The sequence below is a fragment of the Mustela nigripes genome, chromosome 7, assembly GCF_022355385.1.
Source record: "Mustela nigripes isolate SB6536 chromosome 7, MUSNIG.SB6536, whole genome shotgun sequence".
NCBI lineage: Eukaryota > Metazoa > Chordata > Mammalia > Carnivora > Mustelidae > Mustela > Mustela nigripes.
In genome coordinates, this window is record NC_081563.1 from 10,781,098 (window position 1) to 10,793,887 (window position 12,790).

General features: G+C 39.0%; 1 protein-coding gene across 1 annotated transcript in view; it reads right to left on the reverse strand.

Annotated features, from left to right (window-relative positions):
- The window catches only part of NBAS (NBAS subunit of NRZ tethering complex), a 317,167-nt gene that overhangs the window by 144,170 nt on the left and 160,207 nt on the right, over window positions 1–12,790 (reverse strand). Inside the window, exons 32-33 of the mRNA XM_059405174.1 lie at window positions 7,861–7,974; window positions 1,867–1,980 (exon numbers count right to left, since the gene is read on the reverse strand). Coding sequence (XP_059261157.1) covers window positions 1,867–1,980; window positions 7,861–7,974 — 228 coding nt within the window. The remainder of the gene's footprint in view (window positions 1–1,866; window positions 1,981–7,860; window positions 7,975–12,790) is intronic.

Here is a 12,790-nt window from a genome sequence, read left to right on the forward strand (position 1 = left end):
CCTTGAGTTGTTGAAGGATTAAATAACATTTCTATTTAAAAGCACTCTGTAAACTATGAAGTGTGAGAAAAGAAAAATTACTATAGGCAGCCACACAGAATCATTCACTTTACAGAAGAGAGAGATCCAAGGGCACAGCAAAGCATACAGTCAGCCCTGGCTCCCAGCAGAGATCTTTGTCCTACACACTTATATTCCAGATTCGTAAAATATGTTTTTATTTGTAGTTGAAAGAGTTCTCAAGTTTTGTTTGTTTGTTTTTAAGTACCAAGTTCTACTTTGAAAGGGTTTGTTTTTTCTAAGTGCAAAGGCCTTGGTCCAGAATAATTTCTCTAAATGTATTAAGTAAAAATCCAGGTATTACACTGATGGGAATAAAATTCTTACAAAACCCTCTAAATAATTTTAAAGCAATACACTGTTTTCTCAAAAACACCATAATTACTCTGAATTTAATGTTACAAGCCCAATATTGGTTAATAGTAATACATACTTATTAGTTAATATTAAATAATTATAATTAGCTAATATTAATACTAACTAGTTACTATTAACATAGTATTACAGAATGTAGCTCTTTTATGAAACTGATTTTCTAATGCTGAGGTTATAAAGCATTTTTTCCCCCAGAGTTTTAAACATTTTCACAAATGTACTCACAAAGAGTCTCTCCTTGACCAAACATTATTTCAGGCTCCTTTGAAACCTCTTCACAACTAGGCCCACACCTTGGCCCACGATGACTGAACCTGCATAGTCCAGCACTGGCGATAATCCTACAAAGCCCATTTAGAGAGAATCTCCCACCCTTGATAACTGATGACTATTGATATCTCATCCAATTCCTCCTCTCTCATCCTTGAATTTGATCATCCAAGCCCAATCTTCTTCAGCAAGAATCCTGTTAAGTCAGATTAGCAAGAATCCCACTGCACTTGATGTCTCAGAGTTTTACATCCACCGACCCCTCCCTATGCTCCTTGACTATAAGTCCCCAGCTGTCTTTTCTGTATTTGGAGTTAAGTCGACCTCTCTCACCTACTGCAATACTTTTAACATCTACTGCAAAAGTCCTAAATAAAGTCTTCCTTATCATTCTTAAGAAATATCAGAATAGTATTTTTCTTTAACAGTACACATACGAAAAGTGCAATGCTCCTAAATGCACAGCTCCGTGACTTATCATGAGGTGAAGCACGACATTTTTAACCACTTGCCATGAAAGCGCACAGACAGTAGGTAAAAAGATTGCTTGGGCTTTCGTATACTCAGACACAGCCAGAGAAAGCAGATCGTTTAGTAGAGAGTCAACATCACTTCCAACCCCACTGGGGAAAACCTTCTTTCGCAGTGAGATTATGCCACAAAAAAATCAGATCTTCCAGAGAACAGACTTTGAATTTCCATATAGAAAATTTAAGGATCACATACTACTTCCTATTTTCTCAACATCAGTTTGAAAAGCACTATGCTATCCCTTTAAAAACAAAGACTAGAGATATTAACTACTCATGAATTATAGATCTTCAAAATGTTTAAATTTTCTTTTATATAACAAATACATGAAAAGGCATTAAAATATTTTACATAAAAGCGTTCTTAAAATTATGAGTATATTTTTATTAGGCAACAGAAAGCAACCAAAATCTCAGCTAAAATGTAACTCCAAGCCCATTAAAGTACTTATATTAATACATAAGCACATGGTATACATACTGATCAGGGCTCATAAAATGTTTCTCATGTCTTTTGAAGAAAATGTAGCTGGCTTCCCAATCAGGCCAATTGATTTCAGAAGAGACCTTTTCCATTATTCATCATGTAAAAAGGACCTGAGCCAAGTGTCAAGTAATTTGTCTATTTCACCTGTGGCCATCAGCTCCCGACAATGCACACTGGCTGCTTTGTAGTCATGGAAACGAAGTGCTTGCTCCACTAGAAGGATCAGAACCTGTCCACGCCTTTCTTCCGGGTCTTCACCTGTAAACACATGCAAATCACTTAAAGATTGTGGCAGCATCAATTGATAAAAGAGCTCATTAACATTGTGTTTCTAATTAATTAAAAAATAAACAGTAGAGCTTGGACTGATTTTTTAAAAGATTATAGGACAAATGTCACAGCAACTTTGACCTTCCAATCTATTTATTAATCCTGGAATTAGCTTTCAGTCTCCTAAGAGATCAATGACTAGTATCAGCCCCAGACCAACCATTCCAACCTAAGGGCATAGAGAAAAGTTTTCCTCCCAACAAGAACTTGCAAGTATTTGTTATTTCCTCTTTTACATTATGCCCTTTGAATGTTCTGTTTCTAATTATAATTAATAAATGACAATAACAAGGTGGGGAGACTTACACAGTAAACTGGAGAGAATTTTATAGCTTCTCTAACGGTACTACCTTTTATTTATCCTCATAAGCATCTAGGCTCTAAGAACATTGAGCAAAATTCAGTTTACGTTAATACAAATATCTTAATTTTCTCAAGACTCTTGGACGTCAACTTAGATGTTATGTCCTTCTCTGACATCTCTACGTAAGATTTCTTCACAAGAAACATGTGGGTAAAATGTCCCTCTTTCATGTTCCTTTACTTTTCATTCTGTGAATACCAATTTATTGAGATTATCATTTTAAAAATCTACATCTTCTATCAGAATTTAAGGTCTCTGAAGACAGGGATTCCATCCTTGTTAAATTCCCAGTGGCTGGCATCAAGTCACACACATAACTGGGGCTCAAAAAAATATATCCTCGGGGCACCTGGGTGCAGTGGGTTAAGCCTCTGCCTTCAGCTTAGGTCCTGATCCCAGGGTCCTAGGATCGAGCCCCGCATCGGGCTCTCTGCTCAGCGGGGAGTCTGCTTTCCCCTCTCTCTCTGCCTGCCTCTCTGCCTGCTTGTGATCTCTTTCTATGTGTCAAATAAACAAATAAAATCTTAAAAAAATAATAATTATATATATATATATGTATATATATATATATATATCCTCAGTGAAACGAGTAGAGATTCTATCCAGAATGTGATTTTCAGGGGCACCTGGGTAGCTCAGTGGGTTGGGCCGCTGCCTTCGGCTCAGGTCATGATCTTGGGGTCCTGGGATGGAGCCCCACATCGGGCTTTCTGCTCAGTGGGGAGCCTGCTTCCCTCTCTCTCTCTCTCTCTGCCTGCCTCTCTGCCTACTTGTGATCTCTGCCTGTCAAATAAATAAATAAATAAAATCTTAAAAAAAAAATGTGATTTTCAACTATAAGACAAATAATTCAAAGTTACAATGTAAACACAATGTGTATACTTGAGACTAAGAAAAAACAGTAAAACGTGTTTTATATTTTAATGAGGTAAAGAAACGTTAAAATTATTTTCAATATTTCCAAAAAAAAAAAAAAAAAAGAAAGAAAGAAAGAAAATACCCAATGGCCCCTGCATTTTTAGGTTACAATGTGGTTTGGAAGAAAAAATATATCACAGAAAGGTCTAAAATCAGTTTAAAAATATGTCACCATTAATCTCCAACCTGTCCTGCATAGGTTTAAATAAAATCCACATATTGGCCTCAACTAATCGAAAAAGATTTTTTAAAAATTGAAGAAATACTATGATTCATAATAATATTATTAGAATAACAAACCCATGTTCTGTAACACTGAAAATAGAATACATAAAAAGTTTCTCAATAATAAATGCACATATCACACTTAATATAAAACCTATTTCCTAGATAATACTCTTGAAATGTTTTAATTTATTCAGAATATCTAAATCAAAAATGAAAAGGGCCAGGGGCGATTCTTTTTTTTCCATGAGACAACTTGACTAGGTTGCAAAGATATCTCTGCAGATATAATTAAATCTCTTAATCAGCTAACTCTAAGTAACGGGTCCATTGATTACCACCATCCAAAAACCAAAAAAAAGGGAGGAAACAAAGAATAAAAGATTTGGGGCACCTGGGTGGCTCAGTGGGTTAAGCCTCTGCCTTCAGTTCAGGTCATGATCTCACGGTCCTGGGATCAAGCCCCGCATTGGGCTCTCTGCTCAGAAGGAGCCTGCTTTCTCCTCTCTCTCTGCCTGCCTCTCTACCTACTTATGATCTCTCTCTGTCAAATAAATAAATAAAATCTTAAAAAAAAAAAAAGAATAAAAGATTCAAAGTGAGAAAATTCTTAACTATGGGATCTTCAATAAATTAACTTATTTATTCCTATTTTCTCACATTCTAAATAAGTGTCATAACTCTGCTATAAGGGACATAGTAAGAAGTAACTCAGATAAGTATAAAAGCATAAAACGAGATTATTGTTGTTAATATAAACTTTTATATGAAACTTAGGTAAGTATAAAAGCATAAAATGAGAATTACTATTATTAATATAAACTTTTATAGGAAGATGGGTTAGTCACCCTGAACTCCAAAGTTCAAATATTTAACTGCTTTTAATTCTAGAAAGTTCCAAACTGAATAGCTGAGTAAATGGGAAAACATAACAAAAAATAATCTATAAAATGATCTAGAAAAATATTACAAATGAAACAAAGAAAAATGAATTCTTTTTTTTTTTTTAAAGATTTTATTTATTTATTTGTCAGAGAGAGAGCAAGCACAGGCAGACAGAGTGGAAGGCAGAGTCAGAGGGAGAGGGAGAAGCAGGCTCCCTGCGGAGCAAGGAGCCTGATGTGGGACTCGATCCCAGGACGCTGGGATCATGACCTGAGCCGAAGGCAGCTGCTTAACCAACTGAGCCACCCAGGTGTCCCAGAAAAATGAATTCTTAACAGTCAAGAGTATGGTCTGACAAGACATCTATTAAAGAAAATGACTCAGATATTTAGCCTGAAAAATGGAATATTAATGGTGGCATAATAAGGCTTTGAGTTTATGAAATATAATTTAAGCTATGTCCATAAATTCTCTGCCACTCCTTTCTAAAGATGGAGATAGTTGCCCCTCCCCTTGATGGAGGCTGATTAGTGATTTACTTCTAAGAGAATAAGGTGGACAGGATGATGTGTGACTTCCAAGATTAGATCATATAGGACATTACAGCTTCCTCCTCACTCTCTCATGGATCAACTGCTTGAGGGGCAATTAGGTGTCAGGTAGACAGAACAATTAAGAAACCCTGTGGAGACGTCCATGTGGCAAGGAACTGATGCCTTTTCCCAGCAGCCAGGAAAAAACACCGAGTCTCCTCCAACCACCCAATGAGTAAGCCAGCCCAGAAGCAGATCATCCAGGCCCAGTCAAGTCTTCAGGCAGAGCCCATGCATACCTCCCCTAAACTTGAAAGGGCCCATATGATTGCCTCATGAATAAGACATGATGGCAATGTAACTGCCCAAATTCCAAAGCCAGATCAGAAAACCCCAAGAAGCTTTTGCTGGTTTCTCTCAGAACATGGACTCTGGGAGCCGTCAGTCACCATGTAAGAACCATGGTACTCTGCAGCCACCATATGGAAAGACCACAAGGAGAAACCATACAAAGAAGAGATTGAGCCCTGGCTACTGTATCCCCAGCTATTTTAGTGTTCCCAAACCAGGTGCCAGTCACAGATAAAGCAACTTTGAGATGAGCCGATCCATCCCTAGACACTACGTGGGTACAATTTCATAAAAGATCCTGAATTGCCTGGCTGAGCCCAGTCAACCTCCAAGCACTGAGAAAGATAAAAATTAAATGATTTTGTTTTCAAGTCAGGAAATCTTGGGAGTGGTTTATAAAGCAGCAGCAGATTATCAGAATGCCCTACAAGACTCAGATAAGTATCACGAGCATTGGGATCCCCTTCTTAATTACCCTCCTCGCTAGGCAAAATACTAGCATTGCCTTTCTTACAAGCTCTATGAAATCTGTATGCAGAAGCCAAGCACACACCCCATCCCGTGCTGCAACGTAATTATCTGCTTTCTCAGCCCTCAAAGATTCTGAGTTCCCAGGGGACAGAAGCTAGGCGCACCAGACCCTTATATCCCAACTACTCAGCACAGTGATACTACCTCGCCTGTCTCTGCTTCCATTTCTTCATCAGTAAAATGTAGCTAACGAGAGGCCACTATACATCATGAAAGAGCCAATATGTAAAAAGAGCAGAGAGGGGGACTGAAAGGTTGTTAATCCCATTAAAAATTCCTACAATTTACCAAGATCACAGATGATCCTGTTTCCATGTCAACAAGGCAAAGGATAAAAATGGAAATCGGTCTTTGTAGGCACATAAAAAATGCTGACAGCATCCCTGAGCTGCTTCCTTAGTTTCTGAGAAATTTCCTTATGAAAGTCTTCCGTGATGATCAGACTGCTTCAAAGTTTACAAGATGCTTTTCCAGCATTCACTCATTCAGGGGTCCTTGGAAACATGAAGGGTGAAGCCAGGAGTATCATTCCTATTTTCCCGAGACAGAAACTGGAGCCAAAGTCACTTTGCAAGTGTATGGGGTAGTCAGGACTGAAGCAGCCTTCTGACCAAATCCAAACTCTCCTCTGCCATCCAAGATGCCTCACGATGGGTGACGGGTTCCAAAGCTGCCAACAGACCCACGGGTAAAGGTGCTGATGCTCTGCTTCCGGACAAGTGACTCAGGAAAATCGACTACAACCACAGACCTTCAGAATGAGTCCTCCATATTAAGATTTTAAGAATTAATTAATATATGTCCCCTACTACACTAAATATATGTTTCTTTAAAGTTCAGAATATAAGCAGAAATCCTGTTTACTTTTGAGTCTACAATATATGGTTTGGATGAGCCCAACTTCAAACCACAGCTTATAAAATATTTGTATAACAACTCTTTGTTGTTTCTCTCTTTTTTTTTTAAAGTTTTATTTATTTGAGACAGAGAGAGAGAGAAACACAAGCGGGGTGGGCAGAGGGAGAAGCAGACTCCCCACTGAGCAGGAAGCCCAGGGGTTCAATCCCAGGACCCAGAGGTCATGACCTAAGCCGAAGGCAGATGATTAACTAACTGAGCCACCCAGGCACCCCTGGCCAGCAACTGTTCATGTAGAGATAATTGTAAGTCAAAAATACAAAAGAAAATGATTAAGAGACTCTGCTCGGCAGAAGAGTGCGGTTACAGAAGCATGAAAGGCAGAGTCAGACTTTCTTTGGGAGCCGGGGTCTGCTATTTAACCCTGCCAAGCAAGACTTCTCTGATCCTCAATTCCCCTCATAAGATGAGAAAAATACCATCATCCTTACCTTTTAATAGATGAATAGAATGATTGAATGAATAGATGATCACCTATGTGCAAACCCCACCAAATAGTAAATGCACAAGTTCTTCTAAGAAATTGCACAAACTCAAAAAATATCACTCCAAATCTGGACACTGAAAGTGAGTGGTAGGGCTGACTTGTCTATATTTAAGCTTTTTTTTTTTTTAAAGATGTTATTTATTTATTTGACAGACAGAGATCACAAGTAGGCAGAGAGGCAGGCAGAGATAGAGGAGGAAGCAGGCTCCCTGCTAAGCAGAGAGCCTGATGAGGGGCTCAATCCGAGGACCCTGAGATCATGACCTCAGCCAAAGGCAGAGGCTTTAACCCAGTGAGACACCCAGGCGCCCCTATATTTAAGCTTTCTGATTACAAATATTAATCCCAACTTATACTCCTAACCTCACAACCACCTCCTAGCACCCTGAATGAGCCTGTCCTCGTTTAAAGGACAGAGGGACCAGCAGCTCGGTATGGGGACACATTCCTCCAACACACTGATCTTTGCAGAAAAGATAAATCCTTGGTCAAGAGTGGCATCCTGACAGCGGCAAGCACATATTCTGGCCTTTGCCCAGGATTATGTCAAGGATGGCATGGAAACCTTCCTCTGCAATTCAGCATGCAAAACTTACCTGCTACCCTCAGCAACTCGGCAAGGCCCAGAAGCTTGGCAGACTGTTTGTAGCATGTGGGGGACTGCTGGAGACACTCCTTGATGAGGCTGATCCGATCAGAGCACAATCGCACTGCAAGAGAAAGACTAAATACTTGTAACCAGGGACATCACTGAGGAATGTCATGACGGTCGCAGTTTAGGCAAGCAAACACGATGTAAACTCTTAGCCTCCAGATCAAAAAGAATTAAGAAAGATACAATTATTTTTAAAACATTAAAGTTATTGTTGCTTCTGAATAAATAATACACAGCTAGGCTAGGCTCTTTTGTCACCAACCTTCTGAAAGAGCAAAGGCATCAGTATCTAGAAGCTAAGAAAACTGTCACCTTTTCAAGTGCCATGTAGGGTCTTAGGGAAAATTATAAGGAACTCAGTGTTTGCTCTGAAAACTTCATATACTTGTTCTTATTACACCAGAGCCCTCATTCAATTTGCCCCCCGACCCCAAAAGCCATTCCATGTTCCAAACATGCATCTTCCACCTCTACTTCATCACCCCCATTTAAAGGGTAAGAATTTTCAAACTGCTCACTGTTCCAATGTACTACCCTTTCCCAAACAGGCCCGATCTTCTCGCTTGAGCCAGATATTAGGAAAACAAAACATGTCCGATCATATCGGTTCACACTACGAGGTAATTAAGGACACTTAAAGGGAGGGGGGGAAAACTTCAGTAAAGATTATTCTACATATGCTAGGAAGGAATGGTTATGTAAGGGGAGCTGTCAACATTTAAGAAGGCTGGCACTACCTAGGCGGCTGGGCCCCCAGAAATACAACAGTAGCAACTCTAAGGATAGCGGCTGACATTACACGAATACGACCTACATCCCAGGCACTGTTGTAGGTAATTTACATGTATTAATCCTACAAGACAGAACTTGACAAGGCAGGTGCTATCATCTTCAGAAAATAAAAGTGTGGAAAGGTCACTGAACAAAATGATGGAACCAGAATTCAACCCACCTCCTTATATGTTTTTTAAGCCTTCATTCCTTTGTCCATTACCAAATCCATGGCTAGCTCCCACACATTCTGTGTTCTCACCAAAATTTCTTAGAGGCAGTAGAGGGCCCAGGTGTTGGGGAGATAAAGGAGAGAGCTGGCAGTTTTTCTTTGGAATGGGCTCATTTAAGTTTTCATTATGATTTAATTTCAAACTTACAAAATGGTTGCCAGATGCTACAAAGAACTCTTTGGTCAAGAATAATCAGCTGTTAATAATTTGCTCCATGTATACATGCACATGTACCACCATACACAGGAGCCCCCCCATACATTTATACAAACACTCATACACATGCACACACACACACAATCTGTTTTTTCTGAACTATTCAAGAATAAGCTGCATATATCCTATCCTTTAACTCCTAAATACTTCAGTGTATACTGGGTTCCTTTACAATGGCTATTTATACATCTGCTAGTACAGTCATCCTTTGTCACCTTTACCATAAAACATAAAGTAGATAAAAACTTCAATTACTTACTTCACCATCACCACAGCCAACGTGTACATCTGAGTCTAACTTCGCTAGATTGTATTATTACTCCCAGTATCCACTGTAATTATTTGTACCCCAAATACCCACCTGACTAATGGTACGCTTGGCTGTGTGATTTCTTGGGCAATGAAATGTGAGTGGAAGCGACATATGCCACCTCTCAGCCAATGTTTCATGAGACTCACCATGGGACCCCACTACTGACCCTCACCCCTCCCATGAGAATGCCATCTCCCAGGAAATGGGGCAGAAATGCCTGTAAGCAAGAAATCAACTTGCTCTCACGTGTCATTGAGGCTTTTGAGAGACCTGTGATAGCACAGTCTAGCAAAAATTAACTGATACCATACACTTCAAACTTTTCCGTAACTTTTCTCAATCAAAAAATTGGGTTTTTACTTTTCCTTCAACATCCGCTACTGTTTGGGGTCTTCTCCTTATATGTATTTTAAGGAAATGTGTATTACTACTTCAATATTCTAGATTCAATTACTATGAGAAAGGTACTTTCTACATGTTTCTAATTTTATTTCAAAACAACACCCACCACAGATCTCACTCCACATATGTAAAAAAAATCTAAGGTTTTCATAGATGCTTTTACAGCTGTACTTGATGAGCTGGTACTCTTAGAGAAACTGTAGTTTTAATAAATCTGGTAAGTGGATTTCCTTACTGTCACCATTCTTTTTCTAGCTCCATAAAATCAAAGTAGAAAACTAAAGCCATACATAGCAGCGGATCCTCATTTTCTCTGAAGTTCCAAGTTTTTTTTGTCTGATTCTTGCATAACTACTAATATTTCAAATACATCAAGTAAATTTGGAGAGTGGGATTCTAAGAGAATGCAGTTGTCATTTTCAATGGTCATTTTACTTTATTTATTTATTTACTATTTTTTGAGCCTCTGGACAATCACTATACTAATTCTCTCTTACTGCTTATCATAGGACATGCTAAATTATATTTCAAAATGTAATTTCTCAGTTAGGTAAATTCAAGCCTTAGATATTATTATATTTCTATGAAGGAAAGAGTCTTCTTCGACACCTAACATTCCTTTTCAAGTGGAATTAATAATAGGAATAAACATGTATGCATGTATGAAGGTCTCTCATTTTCCTGCGGTTGTCATAAGTATATATCCAGTGTTTAAAAAAAAAAAACTATAATGCACACAGACACATGCACACACATAAACGCATAAAGGAAAATCTGTGTAGCAGATGAGCTACACACCTGCACTCTCATCAACACCTTCTACGAGACACAGACAGTGAACCATGCCCAGTAAACCACAGACACAAAATACCAAATTCGGTCACTAGTGAATGGCATCAAAGGGACATAGCAACCTGGGCAGTTCTGTGTGCCACTGCTGAAGTACAAATCTGAACTGTGCAGGTGCAGGTGACACTACCCAGAAGTCACTTAGCTGATGAGTGAGAACACCTGAGTTTCCTTCTTGAATCTTAGTTTCACAACCACTTCGTCAGTAGAGAATGGTCTACTATTTACAAACACAGGTTTGAATTCTAGCTCCACGTCTGTGTGATCCTAAGCAAGCTATTTAACCCCCTGAACTTTGATTTCATCATCTGGAAGTTGAAAACAATAATAGCCACTACTTCATAAGGTATTTTTGAAAATTAATAAAAACCTACAAATAGGGACGCCTGGGTGGCTCAGTGGGTTAAGCCACTGCCTTCGGCTCAGGTCATGATCCCAGGGTCCTGGGATCGAGTCCCTTATTGGGCTCCTTGTCCAGCAGGGAGCCTGCTTCTCTCTCTGCCTCTGCCTGCTACTCTGCCTGCTTGTGCTCTCTGACACATAAATAAAATCTTAAAAAAAAAAAAAACCTATAAATATATTTAGAACACAAAAATCACTCAATCAATGTTAGTTATTGCTATTACTACTGCTACTGACCTAGTCACAGAAATGCTTATGAAGTATGGAATCCTCTCATGCAAAAATGCTCAGTGTTTCAGATACAACTTTCAGGTCCAGCTAGAGAATCTTTTATGATTACCTCCATCTGAGGAAGATGAAGCTCAAAAACATGACGATGGCTACAGGTCACACAGCTCAAAGTGGCTGAATCAGAATTCAAACTTGTACATGACACTAGTGTGACTCTGTCTTGCCTTCAGGGTCAGTCCTTCCAAGTCAAGAATGTACCTTATTCCCTTCATCATTTCGATTTCTGGAATAGGGGAAGAAGCTAATTCAAAATGGAAGGAAAGCAAATGGAAAGAGGAGAACAGAGGAAGAATGAGAAAGCAGGTAAGAGACTCTAATTCTACCACCAGTTAGAAATGCGGACCTCCATGAGAAGCAACAAAAATGACAGTTGATGACTAGAGCTCTTACGAAGTCCCAGGCACTGTGCACACATGGCCTTAGCCCTTCTGAGAAATTCTAGAAGGTGCTTCTTAGTATCCCCATTTTGTAAATGAGGAAACTTACACAGAAAGCAAGGTCAGATACCTGTCCAGTTACGCAGCACTAAGTGGCTCCAGGCTGGCTTTACCCACAATGCTTGGCGACTAAAAAACGATTTACCCTACTACAGAAAAAGCATGACGGACAACTGAAACATCTCAAATCTGCTCATGTGAACAGTAAGAATAATTTACACAAAACATAACATCCAAATTATGGGGGAAAACACACACATGTGCACACACACAAATACTTTGTAGGAGACTCAAACGTAAGGACCCATTTTTACATATTTCTTTCCCTGTTTTCTATTAACTCCTTAATTATAATATAGCTAGTACAACTAGCCCTCCCTTGGTGACTACTAGCAACTCCTGGAGTGTAAGCAAAGGCGGCCTTAAAACAAAGCAAAGTGACAAAATGAACAACATGTGCTACAAAAATACCCGGACCATGAATGTTCAAGTATCAAGTTACTTTGTCCAGTATTCCCGAGAAGTACAAAAGCAGCTTACACCTAAAGTGTATCTGCAACATAAACACAAACAGGATACAAAGGCAATATCCCATCTTCCATCTAGAAGGTCTTCTGACATTCATTTTAAATAGGAAATCAATAGATCAAGCTGGAAAGCTGTCAAGACATGAGAGCAAATGTCTTTCTTAACACACACTTCAGTCAGGAAATTTCTCAGAAGTAAGCACATGGTAGCAGGTTGGTTGCAGATTTTCAAACCCATCAGATGATGTACGAATAATGCCAGCAAAAATACTGCTAACTGGGCACCACAGAAAATTAAAATTTTATTTATTATTTCAAGTCAATTGAACTAAATCTTTAGCATTTGGGGGACTGCAAGAAAAGGTTTTTTGGTATTACATTAGTCCACCTGGAATAAATAAGTAGCTAAATACACACATATACACAGAGT